At 34.1% G+C, this 21,017-nt stretch overlaps 2 protein-coding genes across 9 annotated transcripts in view; both read left to right on the top strand.

Moving 5' to 3' along the window:
- Nucleotides 1–21,017, top strand: part of LOC102894895 (olfactory receptor 2A14) — a 311,951-nt gene that overhangs the window by 277,449 nt on the left and 13,485 nt on the right. For 6 of the 8 annotated variants that reach the window (XM_025045874.1, XM_025045876.1, XM_025045873.1 and 3 more), the window contains 3 exons: nucleotides 17,132–17,229; nucleotides 20,065–20,195; nucleotides 20,927–20,991. The exons of 1 other annotated variant lie outside the window; for it this stretch is intronic. The gene's annotated coding sequence lies outside the window, so the exon portion shown is untranslated. The remainder of the gene's footprint in view (nucleotides 1–17,131; nucleotides 17,230–20,064; nucleotides 20,196–20,926; nucleotides 20,992–21,017) is intronic. One more of the 8 variants, XM_025045877.1, reaches the window with a different exon arrangement.
- LOC102892175 (olfactory receptor 2A25) lies at nucleotides 6,487–7,672 on the top strand. Its single transcript, XM_006910443.2, has one exon. The coding sequence runs from the start codon at nucleotides 6,740–6,742 to the stop codon at nucleotides 7,670–7,672; it is 933 nt and encodes a 310-aa protein (XP_006910505.1). The 5' UTR covers nucleotides 6,487–6,739.

The raw sequence follows: 21,017 nt of genomic DNA, 5'->3' as shown, positions 1-21,017 counted from the left end.
ATGATCCTAAGTCATTAATGCAGGATCCTAAAAGCCAGGTCTGGATCAAAGTCTAAAGAGTTGGCTGAGACAACCCCTAATCCTTTAGATGAAAGAGGTCACAGAGACAGACAGAAAACTGGGTCTGTAGGACCATTTTTGCATCTATTTTTAGAACCTGAGCAAATCAGTGACAAGAAAAACAGCTAAAAATATCAACAGCTAGAATGTAAATTCACTTCTGATGACGTTCATTTCGTGACTTCAGTAGTGAACAGTCTGATAAATACTTTATATTTGTGGTTCAATTCATAAATAGACTTTTTAAAGGCATGACAACATTTTAAATGGCTGAGGAATTAAGAAGAAAACAGAAAATAACAGGGAGATTCCAAAAAGGAACAATTACAAATTTTAGAAAGAAAATATATATCCCTGAAAAAAAAATCAACAAACAAGATGAATTCTATGCTAAGTACATTAGAAGAAAGAATTTGTGAAGTAGATGGTAGTGCATAATTTACCCAAAATGCAACATGCTGTTTTTCTTGAAGAAAATGGAATAAAAAACACATAGGAGATACATTGAGATGCAATATCCATTTGTCTTAGAGGAATTCCAGAAGAAAGAAGAAAATGGGGTAGAACAAGAATTGAGGATATCGCCATTGAGATTATTTCTTCTGATTGAAAAATACAAATTCTCAGATCAAAAGAGTACCCTACGTATCAAGCCTCATGAATAAAAATGAGTCCATATCTAGATATTATAATGAAAACAGAACTAAGGGGAAGGAAATGAGTACAAAAGGATCAGAGAAAAAAATGTAGCTACAAAGGATAACAAGGTAATAGCAGACATCTTCTCAGCAAAAAGGATGCCAGAGGAGAATATCCAAAATGATGAGGGCAGGTATAACTACAGTTTCACACTTAGCTAAACTATCATCGAGAGGAAGGGAATAGAATGAGAGAAAATATTGTGAGATGAAGTCTAATAAAATATATCCTCCATAGGCCTTCAGTAGAGGTATAAAATGGATGTACTTGGATTTTCACTTCAAAATATTTAAGAAAACATGCTAAACAAATAAATTGATAAAAACAGGCTGGTAACTGTAATGCTGAATGTATCAAAGTAGCTTTTTATATATAAAAAAACCATCAGTCATTAAGAAGTTGTTTTAATGCCAATGAGTGGTTAAATCAAGGTAAGACCCTTGTCATTATTAGAAAGATGAAAATCTTGAATAATTTTTAGACTGTATAAACTTGAAAACCCCAGCATCTGGTATCCAGCCTTACAATTCAGCTTATCCAAATTGGGGCATTTGGATTATTGATTTGAGTGGCTTATAGTTGCTCCTTTTGTGTAGGCAGGGAGGTCTAAAGGAGACTGGACGTCTAGAATAGGAGAAAGGGACCTTACTCCTGCCTGTTTGTTTGCTGTTTTTGTCAGCACCGCCCCATCAACTCTACGTTGGCAGTGGCAGCTAGTGCCCGTCTCCCTAGCCTTTATTTTCGAAGTTCCGAGAACCAGCCTTAATACTCCCCACTGGGGGACAGCAGTGCAACTGGGAGGCACCTTCTCCTTAGAGGTTTAAGTCTGAATCCTAACTCCTCTGACCTTCTAGATTCTAATCACCCCAAACTCTGCACTGTGTCCCTTAACCCTAGGGATGGCAGCTGCTTCAAGCAGTTTCTGTGTGTGTATCTGAGAGCTCCATTTTTACTGTTGTAATTCTCCGACATCTCTTTAACCATTTTGTTATATTAAATTCTCTCTATTGAAATACCAGCAGGGTTTCTGTTTTCCTGTTGGATTCCCATCTGATTCAAAGAGAAGTTAGAAAAACACTCTGAAACTTAAGACAGTTATACAAACGATTACAAAAACATCTGGGCAGGTATGTGAGTTGAAGGACAGAAAATTACTCTAAAATATTTCTAAAATTACAAGGTTATCCACTTATTATAGATGTATGTATCTGTATTACCTGTAGAAATTTCATCACTAAGTGAAGGCCAAACAACATCACTAAGTGAGAGGCCAGATGATGTTACATCATCTCCTTATAAAGCTAACAGAAGAAAGAAGCATAAAAGCCAAGAAAAAGGATGCTAACCAGAAAATACCAATGGTAGGAGGTCTAAATATCTCAATATTTACATTGAATGAAATTAGATTATATCCTTGTGTTTTCACATTGGTTTTTAACCCCCGCCCCATCACCAAATACAGTTATATGTCGTTTATAAGTGCAACTAAAACGCAGTCACAAAGAAAGGCTGAAAAGAATGGTAATGAAGAACGTATCCCATGCAAAGATGTAATAAATTGATGCAACAATAGGCAGATATTTGCATTTATGTTTATATAAGGCAAAAAATTCGTATAGAGATAACTGTATAAGAACATAGCCATAATATAGAATTAGAAAAAAAAGGCAAAGAATTAGAATGCAAAGATTTGCAAATCCAACTTCGTAGTGGCAAATTTAGCAAAATGCTCTCAAATGAATTGATAACACTGAAAAAAAAAATTGGAAGTTAAAGCTCTGAAGAACAAAATCAGTAAGCTTGCTCTAATATGTAAAGAATCCTATACCCAAGAAATAGAAAATATATATTACATTCCAATCAGTATAAAATTGCAAAAATTGAATATATAAAAACCAATAAAAAACCTCAGATTTTCAAAGAATATCACAAGATTCATTATTTTATACACGATGACAATAAATTTAAAATTAATAATAAAGAGATAATGCAAAATTTGGAAACTTAAAGATGTAACTCTACATAATTTGTTTTACTGATGAAGTTAGCTATGAAAGTTCTGAATATCAAACTTGAGATGTATAGCTACAGTGATAGAAAAAAGCAAATTTAGAGTCCAAATTACATTTATTAAAAAAATATGACACACTGATTAAGTGAAATATTCAACTGAGGGAGGTAGCGTGACTAAGAATTAAAACAAAAGATTGGGTATAATTTATATAAAAGCAAACTTTATCGTTAAAATCTAAAAAATGAAGATCATTAAAATATAAACCTAGTTTATATTAATTAATACAATCATATGCCAATAAAATCGATAAGGCCAATGATAAAAATGGTAAAGTTCTATCTTAATGTTAGGAATAAAAAGTTATATGACCAAAAGGTAGAGATTTAAACATGGTAATATGAGGGCACAGTGTCTTTTCCAAGGTGTGAGGTTATAGCCTTGTCTCCAGTCACTCATGAGCCTCTTACTGAACAGATTTAATGGAGAAAAGCCCATTTCAGTTCTACTGCAGGTCTGCACTCTCAAGGTAAAAAATAATTGCTCTATTATTTTCTTAGTTGGTTAGCATTTACACTAAAATAACTTTAATTCAAGAAATTATATTCCACCTCCTTTGTATTTGAATATGAGAATAGGTACAGATAAGAGAATAAAAGAGAAATGTAAACCACAAAGGCACCAGCAGATTGTCTCAATTGCATTCCCATAATTGGAAAGCAAGGTCAGTTTCCATTTCAGGAAGAGGAGAAAATAGTAGTAGTTACAGTCCTAAGGGAACCTCGGTCTTTCTTTCCCCTCCTGGCTCAGAATTCTGGAAATTAACAGAATAGAGATTGGTTTCTGGTGAGAATTTTCCTTCCCTTTTGGCACTCCAGACAAATCCTACAAAACAGGACTTAACAAGTCCCATTGGGATACCTTATCTTCTTTCTGACTCTTTCTCATGTTCCTCATCACTTCCATAGGTCTTTATTATGAACTGTATTCCTTATAGTGTCTTGATGAAAAAAAAAAAAAAACATGTAGGATACAAGTTCAGATCAGATGTAACAAAACTCAGCCAACACTAGAGAGGATGGAAAAAATAAATAGGTTCCATCTTCCCTAAATACCATTTAATCTATTTGGAGGGTTAGTGGATGGGGAAATGTTAGAGTTCCTGAAGCCATAATAAATCCAAGCGTGTGGTAATTGTAACGTATGAAGGAGTCCTAGAAGGCATTCTGTGCTTCTAAATTTAAGATCACAGACCCTGCAGTGAGTGAATGAATGATCAACATCATCGTCTTGTCATAAACATCCCTCTAGAGAAAACCAGAGAGAAGTACCACGAGCATCTGTATTCCCTGCAAGGAATCAGCGGTGTGCGTGCTGGATCTTTATCCCTCCCCTACAGTAAACACTCAGAAGCTGATTGAGAGGTGGTTGAGTTAGCAGAGAATAAATCGCCTCTTTTGAGAGGAATCCTGTTGCCTCTGTTGGGGTAAATTTTCTCCTAAGAGATCCTTGCAAGAAAGGAATTTCAGCACTAACTCACAGATGTTATAGTGTATTTATTGGTGTGTTTTCACTTAACCTGACTCATATTCAGCTTGTTATTTTGTTTTTAGCTACAAGTCTATGGTAAGTTTCTTATATTATCCATTAATCATATTGTTCACCATATGATTGCAGATCGACTGTAATGAAAATTTGCAATGGAAAAATGTAATTGTTATTATCTGCCAATGCCAGATATCTATTTATAGACTTTGCTACTGGAATACATTAGAAGTTATCATGTCCTTTAGGTACACCTAATATGGATCATTTACTTTGAATTTCTTGTTTAAACTATAAGATTAAATAGCTGTTTGAGAGATTAGCTTGCAAATCTTTACATTGCCTTATGAAATGAAGTCATATTTTCATGAAATAATGGACCTAATTGACCACAAAATGAGTTTGTTACAGAAGAATGTCCTGAAGGTTTTATTTTTGAACGTTCTTTTGATGACTTATTTAAATTTGAGAATTATTATCTTTGTGTTATTTTAGCAAGCAGGTTATACACACCAGCAGTCCTTAGCCAAGACATGTAGCAGGATATAGAATATGTTTAGTAAATATTTTCTGGATTTAAAATTTTGTGTTTTATTTATATGTTGATAGGAGGGAGATGAGAATACAATCATTGGTCCTTCTGTTTTAGTTTATTACGTGTCTTCATCATATGCTATTTTAGAAACAGCATTCCTGTCTTCATTGGCCCCAAAAGTGCAAGGAAGTCGCAATGAAAATGGCTAACACTTTTCTATACCTTTAGGGCCGATGAATCCTACAACTGGAAGAGACCATAGCATTCTTCTACTTCAGCTTCTCACATAACACAGGAATCTCGTCTTGAATAGATGGTTAATCAATCTTTGATTTGAATCATTCACTGACATAAGTTCAGTCTAATAAAACAACCAGTTTTCTTCAAGGAGATGATTCTAGTTATTATGAAGTTATTTCTTGGCCTGAGATAAAATCATCTCCCAATAATTCTACTGTGAATTCTGATTCTTCCTTTGAAGCAGGTCAAAACCTTTGCACTCTTGCTCATAGAATCTTTCAAATAGTAACTTATCAGAAAATTTGGTTGAGGGAACTGATAGAAACTTTATTATGAATTTTCTGAGATTCTTATTTTAGTGTACTTCAGATGTATTCTGACTGAAAAAGGATATAGACTTAGACAGATAAGAAAAATAAAGCAATGGTTTAAAATTTTATAGTCATTCAGATCTCAGAATACCCACTCTGTGGTAGAAGTATTTTTTCAAAAAATTTATAAGCCACATATATCTAAAGATTCATGCTAAATAATATTTTTTTACATTAGAGTTAAGCTATAAAATATTAAAGATTCTGTTTATAATCAGAGTCTATAATTAGAGCGTTAGCTGTAGCATGGGTATAGATCAGTATTTTTTAATTCTCAGGCTATGTCCGATGGTGAAATCACACAATCAGTATTTTTACTAATGAAATAGAGTAGATAATATAGAAAATGCCAAGTACCTTCCACAGAAGAAGGATTCAAATATATCTATATTCATGTATATCTGGTAGAGATTTCTCACTGTAGGATATGGCAAAAATTTTGCAAAAACCCGAATATAGATAAATGCAAAAAAATATATATATATTCTATATCTATAAGTGTATTATATAATATAAATACGTAATACATATTATATAAATATACATTACACATATAGGAGATATACACACACAGACATATATATATACACATACACACAGATAGAGGATAAGAGGGATGGTAAAACAGCACCATCAGAATAGACCATCTGTGGGTCCAAAAGTCAAAAGACAAAATTCTCTCTTTTAAATCCAGTCAGTGTTGTGGCAGTCTGTCTGACATTCTCACAACTTAATTCAAGATTATGTTAAAAACGACGAGGCTAACAAATAACTCATATAATGAAGGCACGAAGTTGTGAGGAAGCCTGATAAAGGGATCAGTGACATGCGCCTCGTCCTTCTTCTCATCCTCGTGTATAGAAACAAAAGACAACAGCACACATTCACACGTACGGATGGATATATGTACGCTAGGATGCGGGAATACACGCAGGCAAACCTCTGATACAGTCATCACAAACTAAGGACAGTGTCCACTGCTATGAAGGCAATTTAAGTATTGACATTTTGAACTGTAGGAAAAGTTGGTTTGAAAATAAAGGTAGAATTTACTGAATACTGTGATAGAATGCTAGCATTTAGTTTGTCACAGTGAAAAAAGTTTCCTTCTGTTTCATTTGGAATGCATAATTTTCACTTAGTAAGTGACTAATAGGACAGAGATATCAATGGAAATGTTTTGTGGGGAAATAAACAATGCCACACAGATCCGCCATGTTTAAACACTTCTCTCAGACATTCAGACTTGGTGAGCTCTGTGGTCTCTTTCCCAGGTAAATGGGAGAAAATCAGACCTCTGTCACAGAGTTCTTCCTAGCGGGGTTCCCCCTTGACCCAGGGATTCAGATGCTTCTCTGTGGGCTCTTCACCCTGTTCTATTCCTTCACTCTTCTGGGAAATGGAGTCATCTTGGGGCTCATCTCACTGGACCCCAGACTGCACACCCCCATGTACTTCTTCCTCTCGCACCTGGCCACCGTCGACATAGCCTACGCCTGCAACACGGTGCCGCAGATGCTGGTAAACCTCCTGAATCCGGCCAAGCCCATCTCCTTTGCTGGATGCATGACACAGACCTTTCTCTTTTTGGCTTTCGCTCACACTGAATGTCTTCTCCTAGTGGCGATGTCCTATGATCGGTATGTGGCCATCTGCCACCCCCTCCGATATTCTGCCATCATGAGCTGGAGAGTCTGCATCACCCTGTCAGTGAGTTCCTGGGTTTTAGGAGTGCTCCTGGCCCTGGTACATCTAGTATTACTACTGCTGCTGCCCTTCTGTGGACCCCAGATAGTTAATCACTTTTTCTGTGAAATTGTAGCTGTCCTCAAGCTTGCCTGTGCAGATACCCGCATTAATGAGATTGCGGTTTTGACTGGGGCCGTGTCTGTACTGGTGGGACCATTCTCCACAATTGTGACATCTTACATTCATATTCTACGTGCCATCCTAAAGATCCAGTCAAGGGAGGGGCGCCAGAAAGCCTTCTCCACCTGCTCCTCCCACCTCTGTGTGGTTGGACTCTTTTATGGCACAGCCATTATCATGTATGTTGGGCCCCGATATGGGAACCCCGAGGAGCAGAAGAAATATCTCCTCCTGTTTCACAGTCTTTTCAATCCCATGCTAAATCCTCTGATCTATAGTCTGAGGAACAAAGAAGTCAAAGCTGCTCTGAAGAGGATGCTTGCAAAGGAGAGGACTTTGTGAAAGCCGTATAGAATAATAAAATAACTGAGTTCAAAGGGACGTGAGAAGTCATCTCGACAGATAGCTACACAGCATACATAGACATGCTCTAGGGCACCCTTTTCAACCTTTTCATTTTCTTGAAATTCTCCTATGACTATCTTCCAAGAAATCCCATTCAGCTTTCCTCCCTATCCGTGCTCCACATAAATATAAAAATATCTTCTAACTGTGCATAGTGTACACACTTTTAATATGGTTATGCGAAATATTCTGAATGAGAGGACATAAATTTGCATGGTTTTTATTTCATAATCAAAATTTTGTAGAATAAAGCAAATATTGGCTGATATTTAAGATATAGAAATTGGGAGAGATGGATAATGTAGTTATCTAAATATTTTAAACTTAAACTTAATGGCTGTTACCTCTTTCAAAAATAGATCTACATTTAAAATATTTGATTATATTTCTAATATTTCTGTGATAGTGATGTTTTCTGAGGCATAATCAGCTTCAGTTAGATAGATCATAAGCCATGACTTCAAAGGGAAAGAAAATTAAGGATATAATTGTGATGCAACTAACAACTAACAAGAAAACCCCAAAGAATGTCATGCTGACAAATAAGTAGGCATATTGGAGCTTTCTCTGTCACTCTTTTTCTCTGCTTGTGGAGTGTAAGTGGAGAACCATGGATGGTAGAGCTGAGAGAAGGAGAGCAGAATGAAAATAACTGAGAGTTTTTGGAGAATTATTTATTTTCTCTCATTGGTTTGGTCAGTTGTCTCCTGTGGGAAATGACCAAAACGTAGAACATTTTGGCAGATAAGAATAGACCGTCATTGTCATGATGACTAGTTGACCAATGGTACTAGAGTTGTAAATGAGCAGAAATAATTTACTTTTAAATTAAGAGATTTGAAGTAAGTTAAATAACCATTTTAATCAAACATGAAACTCTTAACACTTAAAGTGATAGAAAACAAGAAGTAGTGGCAAAGGCTGTATCAAGAGACTTCTTGTTCTTTTCCACACTTGCCTCAAATTTATATACTAAATTAAACCTAAGAACTTAAACTATATCAAAGGGATATATTCAACTTTTAAATTAAGGATTTCTTTTTGAAAAGTGTTTTCAAAGAGGAAAATATGTGTACTTCTTTCTTACAATGCATCCTTTTGTAAGGATATGTGTTATGTAGACATTACTCTATGACCAAAAAGGGTTAAAAACATGATTTGATTTCAGATAGAGCTGGGTTTTAACAAAGTTCTGCCAGATGCTAGATGTGCAAATTTTGCAATATAGTTAATTTTTTTGGAGTTTAGATTTATTATATGTAAAATAAGTTCTGTATTATTAAACTCACAGGTTGATTGTGAATGGGATATACCATGTGGAAAATGTTCAGAAGAATCCATAAGTCACAATAATAGCTCAATAATTGGTAATTATTAACACTATCCTCTACCTACATTTATTGTCTCTTTAAAGAACAAGAATTATGACTTATAAGTGAGACAATGGAAAATGAGATTTCCTACTATACTGGCACAGATATTGCAAAAGTTAGCCTTTTATGTAATGCAAAATGCAAAGATTTCAAATAATTTAAGAAGTAAATGACTCACAGGATCTTTCCTTTGCGATCTCAATTCTCTAAAGAAATAATGAATATTTGAAAGTATGTGGATAAATACAATTCAGAATTGCAAAAATTTATTTACAAAAATTTGTTTACACACACAAAATGTGCATTCTCTTTTATTTTCCTTTGACTCATTACTATGTTTGTGAGATTCACTCCTGTTCTTACATGTAGCTCTGTCATTAATTTTAATTGTTTCATAACATTATATCGTATAAACCAGTCACAATTTATCCATTATATTTTTGGTAGATGTTCGAGTTGTATAAAATTTTGTCTATAATAAATAATTAGTTCATGAATGTTACTACACATTTCTTTTTGGGGGAGGCATATGTGATCATTTCTGTTGACGATATACTCAAGGAATTGCTGGGCTATAAATGCCCTAGACTTGGATCTGCTTGGGCTAAAACTCCTGATGGGCTGCCTATATAATTATTATCATTTACTCAAGACCTACAGTGCCTCACACTGACCTACATATTGGCAATTCAGTGATGAACCAAATATAGTTGACCCTAGAACAACATGAGTTTGAACTGCATGGGTACACTTATATGTGAAGTTTTTCAGTAAATCCTGTAAATGTTATTTTCTTTATGATTTTCTTAATAGCACTTTCTTTTCTTTATGGTAAGAGTACAGTAGATAATACATATAACATATAAAATATGTTTTAATCGACTGTTACCAGTGAGGCTTCTGTTTAACAGTAGATTATTAGTAGTTTTTTGGTAAGTCAAAATTTATACACAAATTTTTACTGTGCAGGGCACTGGCACCCCTAAACCTAGCATTGTTTAAGGGTCAACTATATATGAAATTTCTACCTAAATGGGTTTACAGTGTAATAAAGAAGACTGACATTCTAATAAAACTATACATAAATATATTAGTGGGTCACAAGTCTACTTTTTTTCTTCTAAAGAGCTGAGCCAAGAATAAGGAACTTATTTATTCTTTTATGATTAGCTTAATATTTGTAATTAGCAGCAATGAGCGTTTTGGGGAGTTGGTAAGGTGGAGTTATATATGTATGTTAGGACTATATGAATTTTAAATATTTCTATTGAAGAGATCTCAGTGTTGCCTGGTTTAAAGAGCCTCTTTCTCATGTCATCTCATCTTGATCCATGTGTCAGTCACTTCTGAGACTTGTGGTGAGACTTGTTGTAACCATCCTTGGTGAGGGCTCTCTGTTAACTGCTGAAATTTGGCCTGTAAGGCACTATTTCAGGACCTGCCTAGCTTCTGATCTTGGAGTACGAGGCAGTGGAAAATATGTTCTCTTATGTTTAGTCAGCATCAATTATACTTCCTTGGTGTATCATCCTCAACTTATCCCCTTGCTGATGCTGTGAACCTCTCTGAGATATTGGCTGTGTATTTCATTTTGATCTCTGTCCTGGTTAGACTACCCTGAAACCTTCAAGTACCAGGCTACTTCACCTGCTCCATGGTCATTCCCTGTGAAAGCTGTAGCCCTGCTTTTTCAATATTTGCATCCACTACCACCATCGAAGGCATGTGGAATCATCTGAATCTCTTCCAGAAAATATGGAGGCAGCAAGGAGCCAGGAGCGCTGCCTCAGGCTTGTTTAATTAGCCAACTCCTCTCTCTTTGCTCACTCTGCCATGATGTTTTGTGCAGTTGCCCTGCACATCGGTCTCCAGCCAGAGATACTAATGGGGAATGCAGAGAAATACTCCTATAGTTTCAGATTTATTTTCATCAGATCTAATAATCCCCAATCTGTGATTTCAAACCAGAATGGGAAAGCCAGGGTACGTGTGCACCTGACCATTTACTTTTCTTATTTGTCTTCCTTTTCTCTTTTACTTTATTGGGGCTAGAGGAACTGAATTTCTACCTCTCCAGAGTGGCAGGGAATGAACGCCTTTACCTCATAGGCTGAGCTCTCTACCACTTGCTTTTAGCAATTTCATTGGTTTCATTAGCCTGGTGTAAAAGTTTATGTACCAACGTTTAATTATAAACAAGGAAAAAGAGGTGTGAGACATGAGTAGGGAGCTCAAGTTCTAGGGTGCCATACTGATATTGGTCACTGCTTAGTGTAAGAAACAACTAATTGTTCTGCCTCATGGGATTATTCTATGAGTGGTCTTAAGAAGCATACATCTTAAAACAACCCATCTAGGGGGAGTTAAAGCAAAGAAATGAATTGCTTACTCCTATTTCCCATTGGTGAAAGATGTATCTCACTCTATGGGGTGTTAATTATCCCATGTTACAAATCGTATGTACATCATGGCTACCATGTAATACAGAGTGACATTCCTCAGGGACAAAAGGAAAGCCTTGGATCGGGAAACAAGAGGCATGTGAAGTGACATGAAGTGAGGTGCTCTCAGATTATTCCAGGGTGAAGTCAAACAGGTTAGAGCCCAGAGTTGGTGAGAGTGGTGGCTCCTGTGGGATAAGTGGGTGAGGGTCCCAGAGAACTGAGGAGAGATTTGAGGAGCTGAGTGAGAGGTATGTGCTACAGGGATTAAATCCCAGAGAAAGAGATCTTGATTTATTTATGAGACATGATGAATTTAGAAATTTTTGTCTTAGATAAAAGCTGACTTTTATGACTACCATATTGTATGGACTCAAATTATATTATTTGGACTCAAATTGTATTGTATGGACCATATTGTATGTATTCCAGCTATCAGAAGCAGAATATAGAATGACTGATGAAGTTTGCCTCTGCCTAGGCAGTTATAGGGTTTTTTTTTTTAATAGAACATACTTGAGTATTTAAATATGAAATTAAAATGACTCAATATCATTGATTTTGACTGATTCGTCATTTTAGAGCTTTTTAGAGGCATTTATGTTCATTTTTCTAAATGAGTTGCAAAAACACAAAGTCAGCACCCTCTCTAGCTGCAAATATGCTCTGTAAGACCACATTATAATGTATTCACAAAAGAGAAATTTCTTATAAAGTGCTTACTAATAAACATTTCAGTCTTCTTTATTAAGCTTTGTTTTTAGGTGGATTTCTCCTCTGTTTTTTAAAAACTAAGTTTCTTCCTCTAACTGTTTCAAAAGTTTAAAGTAAAAAAAAAAATTGATTAGAACACAAAATGTAAATTTCTTTTTAAGCATTTTTAGAACACTTTAAAAATAGTTTCTTCAATAACTAGCATTCATAATGCAAATAGCAGTAATAAATATTAAAGTAAAATGAATATAATGTCTGTAATTAATATTGATAACTTTTTCATTTTATTATTTCTTTATGGTAAGACATTGAGAAAATAAGTAACACCATATAACACTATTGGGGGCTGAAAGCCTTATATTTTTCCACAGGGCAATTTGGTACTAATAGCAAAGAGATGAATGCTACAAATTAGTTTTGATCCAGTAATTCTAATTTAAAGAATTTATCTAAGGAAGTAATTATGTGAGCAGATTCTTCACTGTAGTATTTGTAGTAGTTAAATATTGAAAACATCCAAGATCTCCAACATTAGAAGATAGATAAAGTGCCTGTTTATAAGGAACATGCATGTTAAAGAATATCTTCTTAAAAGTCAGGTTTTAGACTATATTTATTGACTTTCAATATATAATTCATATAATTAATATTTTATGAAATTATTATATTAAATGAAATTATAATTCATAGTAAATGAAAAAAAGATTATTAATGCCACATTAATCTTCTTATAAGTTCATTTGTCCTGCTCTCTGTTGGGGGTGGTCATCTGTTATATTTATTTGATGTTTTCTTAATTTAAGATTTTATATGCTGCTGTTTCAAAATGAATATTTGATTCTTTTTGTATATTCTCATACTTCCCTGAAATATTAAATTTTTTCATTTTTATATAATTGTTTCCCCTTTTTGACATAAATTTTAGTTATTTGAAGTCTTATTTGTGACTTCAATATCTGTTCTATATCTGGGACTTCTGCTATTGACTATTACATTATATTCCTATAAATATTATTGTTTTGCGCACTTCTCCGAACAAGCTCTTTTTATGGTCCTTTTCAGTCCCAGAGGTTTCAATATATTTTATATGCTGATAACATATAAATTAATATTTTTGATGCCAAGATTCTTCCCAAAACGTAGTAGTCTGGAATAAATCTTTACCTACTGCACATCAAGGTGAATCAGCAGTGCCCACTGATTTCCTGTCTTGACTGTAAATACAATGTCATTAAAGCCACTGAAAAGGCCCCAATTATGAGGGGATAGGGTTCAGTCTCCATAAATTTTAAGTAAAAATAAATATTTGAGATGGACATTTTTGATAATTTATCTTACTGTAACACTTTTCAGCAGACAGAGATTGTTAACTCCCTAGGGAGGGTATAGTCCTTTGTGGTGCTTGCCTTAACAAGCTCCATGGGGGTCACACATACCACATCATGAAACTTAAATCATTCTAAAGGGAGTTTGGTGGCAGGTACCAACCTCAAGATCAACTACACAATCAGTCCAAATACTTTGAGATTGTGCTCTGTGACATAACCTATAGAGTATGGCTTATACCTGTTACATTTTCATGGGAAGAACTTCCTGAGTAGGATCAAGCCTGACATTTTCCTGAGTTTTCACTTCTCTACATAAGCATCACACACACACGCACACACACACACACAAAAGCTGGAGAGCCATACTCAGGAGGGAAGACACAGAATGGTGGGAAGATGCTTTGTAATTTGTTCCCTGGACTCCACAGGTATGTGTCTGGGGAATGGGTTGGTTCTAGATGATCAGACTATAAAGCCCTCACATCCAGAAGCCTCCTCAGGACCCCTGCATCCTGCCCTCACGGTCAAGGCAGAAAAAGTATCTGGGATTCACCGTCCACCGAACCTGTTTGAGGCAGTAGATGCTTCAGCTCAAACCTTTCCTCTCTATGTGAGTTTTCCTAGACATTCAAACCCAGTCTGAGGAAAATACATAAGTAATACCCTCCTTGGTACAAACCTTTATATATTAACTGGTTAATGATTTACAGAAGAGCAGGAGAAAAGGCTGGCAGAAATTTTCAGGTTTAGGAAGAAGAAAGGCCAGCTTTCTGAAGACCTCTTCCTTGCACTATGCCAGAATTCTCAGAGTAACATTCAGTACCCATGCCCATGCTGTCAGAGTAACATTCAGTATCCATGCCCATGCTGTTCTCACTCCTCTTAGAACCCCTCCCTGTTCACATTGATGGAAAGGGACTGGTGCCACTAGAAGTCCCTGTCTCATGGTATAAGCCTGAAAAGGGCATAAAAGCCGTCTAATACTGTTGCCTTCTTTTACAATTGAAGATGAAGCTGGAGGTGTTACATGATTTTTCTTGACCTATCTTTTATTTCTTCCCATGATGAGAACCATTAGCTTTTACTACATCCTAGAAATATCCTCCATCCAGGGAAGTGAGAACACTGGGGATTCTTTTCTTTGCTGCCCAGCAGGTGTTAATATGTGGCCAGCAGAAATCCTATAGGGATTTAATAAAAATTCCATTGTATTCTTATTATCAGTGAAGGTGGAAGAGGTATTAAGCCACAGGTATAAGCCATACTCTATAGGTTATGTCACAGAGCACAATCTCAATTAGCTTTTCCTGATTCAGTCAGTGTTCTAGGCTTACTCTCCAGGGATGGTTGTCCTGATCCCAGGAAAACCCTTAGTCACATCTTAGAATGTGATTATGTGGCTACTGTTGTCACTTATCCCAGTTTAAGGGATAGTATTAGCCTGTGAGAATGTGGTAAAAAGTTTCTGCTACAAAAACAGCTTCTGTATTTCACTTCTGTTCTGTACGTGGCATTATATTATGTTCAGTGAAAACATTTGTTTTATAAAATATTTTAAAAATGTAAATGTAGTCTTACTCTCTACTCTTTTAAGTCTCTTTTGAGAAGAGGTTTTTTTTTTTAAATAATGAGGCTAAAGTGAAAATGTGTTGTTCTTAAAATATAAAAATACAAAAAGAAAAGAGAATCCAGTCAGTGTGTATGATATTGTAATAAGACCATCTTTTCTTTGTGTGCGTTCTGTTTCAGAAATATTGCCACTCTAAGATCCTTTAATTGTATCCTGGAAGGCTTGTTTTTCTCTTTCATTTTTAGAATGAAAACCTACCTGAAATTTATTCTGTGTATCATGTGTTTTAGTTTCCTTCCATGGAGCCAAGTGACCCAACATTATTATTGAAAACACCAGCACCACTTTTGTGTATGTGTGTTTCTGAATTTCTGAGTTAATCTAGCTGTTTCATTGGTTATTTTAATTTTGCCCCCAAACCACATTGACTTAAGTATTGTGGCTTTATAAGAAATATAATAGTCAATAGGGTAAGTCTTTCTACTTTATATTTTTGTCTCAAGATTTCCTTAGCTATCCTTGATCTTTTGCATTTTCATATGTAACATTTAGAATAAGATCATTGATTTTTCACGTAGAAAAACACCTGCTAGGATTCTGATTTGAATTTCATTGAAAGTATAGCTCCATTTGGAGAGGTTAGAAATCTTTATAGATTTTCTAATCTTTAAAAATATATATGTGTATATATATATATTTTTTATTTTGCACATTGACCTTGAATCCAGAGTTTTTATAAATTTACTAATTTCAATAGTTGACCCATAGTTTTATTCTACATATACAATTATGTTTTACGAATATTTTCTTCATTTTCATTCTTATTCCCTTTACTTTTTTTTGCCTTATTGCTGGCTAGTTATTGAGTCAACAGTAAATAGATGTTGTATTAGTGGAGCACATTAGCTTTACATTCTAACTCAGAGGAAAAGCTTTTAATATTTTCCCATTAAATATAATGTTTCTGTAGGTTTGGAGATACTCTTTCTCAGATTAAAGGAGTTCCTTTCTATTTAAAGTTTGCTAAGTTTTTTGTAGTGAGTAGATCCTGAATTTTATCTTTTTGGTGGATTATTCCTTTCATTATTATTCTATAGTAGCTCTCTTATAGCTATAGATGCTTTGGAATGATATCGATATTGCTACTACTAGTTTCTCTAAGGCTAGAATGTTTTTTCATTATTTCATCTTTAACTTTTGTGTATGTAGTGTGCGTGTGTGTGGGTGTGTGTATGAGAGTGAGAGGAGGGAGGGAGTGAAGGAAGGAGAGAGGGGAGAGATGTTGTATTTATGTTTAGGTAATTCAGGTATCTTTCATGTAAAGATTTTGTTACTTGATTTTCTGTTTTCCTTCCAATACTATTAACTCTTGTCTTTTACTGTCTTATATTAACATTTAATGTGATAATTAATGTACATAGACTTATTAATGCCAGCTTATTTTATGTTTTCTGTTTATCTAAATTTTTATTTTGTCTTTATGTCTTTTTTTTTTTTTTTGCCTTCTGCCTTCTTTTGGATCAATCATGCTTTTAGTTTTATTTGTCATGTAATTTCAGAAACCATGAATTCTATCTCTATTTTTGATGATTTCCATTAATTAGTAATATCTAAGTTTAAGAAATTATCCTAATAAATTTAAAGTCATTCAGGGTTTCAGTTCTTATTAAGAATCTTAGAACTCTTTACTTATCAAACATCCCTTTCTTTGCTTACTTATTGTTTTCAAAAGATTTAATTTTACCATTTAAAAATACCAAAGTAATTATTTTGTAGTCCATAGGTTATAAAATTTGCCAACATATTTTTCATATTATGTTTCTATAGTGTTTTTATGCTTTGATTTACCTGTGAGTTCACTTTAATTCTTATTGAGGAATGTACTTTATTAGTATATTGAAGCTCTGTGGGTCCTCAATACCTGCTTGTTTGTATATCCAACAATACTTATTTTGCTCTTATTCATTCAGGAGTATTCTTGATGATGTGAAATTTTAGAACAACAGCTTACCCTCTCTTGACACATTAAGATAGTAGCTTACTGTCTTCAGACCCTTTCCTGTTCATGGTAAGTCACTGTCAATCGAATTGTTATTCCTATGAATATAATTGTATTTTGCCTTTGGAAACTTTTAATATTTCCTCTTAATCCTGGAAGAAGTAACATATATGAGAAAAGTCAAAGACTTTTTAAGGGACAAATGACATTATAGCTTCTACTAAAAATCATAAAGCTTATGAAACAAGGGACTATAATGAATCAAAAACAATGGATATAAAAAGAACCAATTTAAAATTTTTGGAAGCAAAAATAAAGTTATTAATTTTTTTAAAAAAATTAGGCAGATGGGATAAATGTCAGCCTGGTGTCAGTCATAGAATAAATGTATAATTAGAATACAGTTGTTAAATGTCTAGAAAGTGTGAAGACAGCAAAAGAGAAAAAAATCAAAGTAATTAAGAGACATGATAGGTTGATTGACTACGTCATCGATTGAATATGAGTTCTAGAACATATAGACACAGTGAAATGTAGGGAATGGAAGAAAAACAGTAGTCAAAGAGATAATTGTTAAGAATTTATATTTATTGAAAATTTATTTTTTATTTATCCTATTCTGTTTTTAGAGTATTTTTTTTTTGTCTAAAGAGTCATGTCATCTTCAGTTATGAAAAATTCTTCATTTTGCTTGAGTGTACATTATCTTTCCTTATTGTACTCATGAAGTGGATTGATTTTTTTTCTCGTTAAGAGTTTAGGTCTGATTTCAGTTCTGTAATATTTTTGATTAAGTCTCTTCTCATGATGTTTCTTTACCATTTTCTCCATTCTTTTGCTCTAGAAACTTTATCACATCTAAGTTTAGCCTCTCAATATGTTGTTTGCCCTTTCCTTTCTAAAGAGTATCCCTTTGTCTGTCTGTATTAAAATCTGGGTGGACTCTTAAATATGACTTTCCAATACACTACTTCTCTCTTTAATGTTAGGTCTAGAAATTGTTTTCTTTATTGATTTTTGAAAAACTTGTATGGCTATATTTCTCATTTCAGAAGTCTGTAGTTGATCTGTTTTTTACATTGATTATGCTTTCATGGCTACCTTGTTTATTTTTCTAAATGTAATGAGCATTTTAGTAAATATTGTGCCCTTTTAAGTTGATTAGAACATCCTCACCATCCTACGTTAGAGTCTTTGGAAGATTATTCTCTGCATTTAATTTCATCTTGGATGAATTCAAGGTTCTAGTTGTTTACTTTGTGTTTCTTTCACATGAAATGTATGTGCTTTTAGGCACACATTTTGAGTGAAAGGCTTCTTGTTTTTATTATTTTTATTTTAATTTTTTTTCACTTTTTCTTTCTCCCTATCTTTTGACTTTGAGTTTTTGTTGTTCTTCACCTGGCTCTGTGGGTCCCTTGTATAGAGTCAGGTCCTGTAATAGTGTCTCAGGCTCTGGTAATTTAATTAGAGCTCCAGTAAGCATGTTGACTTCTTCATAGTCACATGATCCAGCCACCTACCTAGTAGCTGTTTTATACCTCCTTCTATGGCCCCAACGCAAGTGCTTTGTTTCACATTATCATATTGGTAACCCCATCTCCCAAAACTTGCCTGACTCCATCAGAGCTGAGTTCCAAGTATGACTCTCTAGTTTCATACTTGGAGCATGTTGTGTTTCTGATTCATTTCTGATGTATGGAAGAACTTTCTCATTTTAACTCTGGCTATTTATTTGGGGATCTGCATTTTATATTTGATCTCCAATTTCCATGCGTTTGAAGTTGAGGAGAACTAAGGAACTAATCTTGAGCATAAATCTACTTTTTCAGCTAAATATACAACTGATAGTGTAAGTACAACGATAAACTTAAGTGTCACTAGGCTTCAGTTTCTGGGAGAAAATAGAAATTAGTAGAAACTGCAAAAAAAGGAGGATCTGTACCTCAGTAGCTTCAGCTGATTATTGCGTACAGTAAATTTCAAGAACTAACAAATCTTCTATTTTTCTAAAGGAAGCAAGAGACCTCAATTTTTATGCAAAATCTAATGTTTAATATTAGTCAACCACTAACATTTTTAAATATCTCTAAAAGCCAAATTTGCAGATTGACATCACAGAACCTGACAAGCTGATTTTAAAATGCAAAGGGCCAAGGCTAGCCCCAGATAACAAAATGTAGTATAAAGTGTCAATAAATAAAACTGGATGGTATTTATCCAAGGATTGACCAATAAACTGAACAGAATACAAGGCATAGAAGCAGATGCATGCCTTTATAACCACTTGTTCTAGGAAATATATGGCGTGGTAGATCACTGGATAAAGGAAGGGCTTTGCAGCAAATGGTACTGGCACAATTGAGTAACTGTATGGATAGTCCAGCATGTAAAAAACTCAATTTCTAGTGTTTTCAAGATGTAAGTGTCAAAGGCAAAACTATAAAACTTTTAGAAGAGATTAAGGGGAAGGTTTTTGAAAATAATATACAAAATTGTTAGCCACAAAAGAAAACTTTGATAAATTTGACTGGATTGAAATTAAGAATTTCTATTAATAAAGAGCATAAAGAGTGAAAAGATAAGATGTAGAATCCTTTTCTATCAGATCTTTTATTTTATCAGGTCTCAAATATTACCTCCTCACAGACCAGCATATTTCAGAGTTTCACTTTTCACTACTAGGTGACTTTTTATTATATTACTCCAGTTTATCTTTTTACCCAAATCACTTTAGAAAATAAACTTTAAGAATGAAAGCAGACTAGAGATTTTTTTCCTGGCCATATGGTGGATGAGACATTTTCAGATGTTCTGTGGGAGAATTTTCTGACATAACAATATTTATAACTGATTTAAAAAAAGCAAGTAGAAATTATTTGTCGCTCTTTCTCTTTTTATCAGGAAGGACAATCTTCTAGAAGCACTGCCTCTCAAGAGATTTTTCCTTGTATTTCATTCGCCAAAATTGAGCCAAATGACCATCTCTACACCAATGACTGACAAAAAAGGATGCAATTCAGAGCTTGGCTTAGGTCAGTCATGGTTTAATTTCCTGTGGCTCAAAGTGAGGCCCACTTTCTCTAAAAATTTTTCTACCTGAAGAAAATCAGTACGTGCTAGGTCAACAGGAAAGGGTGTAATGGCCGTTGGGCAGACAAGTTGCTGTATCTGCTAAATAGTTTAAGTTCTGAAGCAAGCTGTCTTAAATCTTCAGTAGTAGGAAATTGCAGTATGCCATTTTCCTCATTTTTTAGATTTAGAGATCCAATTGATTCTCAAAATAAGACAAAATGTTTAAAAACCTAATGGCCTCAACCTCTGTAATGAAAAATTATTTCTTTATCAAGGATATTATATTAAGAATCGTATCTTACACTGTTTAAAAAAAGGACTCTGAAGTAGAATAAATATTTTAGTTATATAGTAGGTACTTTTCCTGCTGCTACATTATATATATATATTTAAAAATAGCATGAGTAGTATGAATAAATTTATATAAAAATATTTATCATTTTCTGTTTATCTTTTTCTCATGTTTCTCTAAGTGCATAGAGATATGTGAGATTCCACTAACCAAATGTGTGGGATATATTTGTATTTTTCTGAATTGCTTAACTTATATTCATATTGGGAAAATACTTGTTTTCTACAAAAAATAAAAGTCAGAATATTTTCCTAAAATGTCATGTGATTACATTTTTGTTAAAAGTATTAATCTATCTGTCCTATTAAGTCTTGAATCTGTATATATATATTCTTGCAGAGAACTCTGGGGTATTGAGCTATTGAACAGCAGTGGCAACAAGTTTGACAAAGAAACTCTAGTAGGTCAGTATTTTCTCTCCTGACTTTTT

This window comes from Pteropus alecto, unplaced genomic scaffold (genome assembly GCF_000325575.1).
Source record: "Pteropus alecto unplaced genomic scaffold, ASM32557v1 scaffold22, whole genome shotgun sequence".
Taxonomy (NCBI): domain Eukaryota; kingdom Metazoa; phylum Chordata; class Mammalia; order Chiroptera; family Pteropodidae; genus Pteropus; species Pteropus alecto.
The sequence above is the reverse complement of the archived record's forward strand: the minus strand, read 5'-3'. Positions and strand labels throughout refer to the sequence as shown.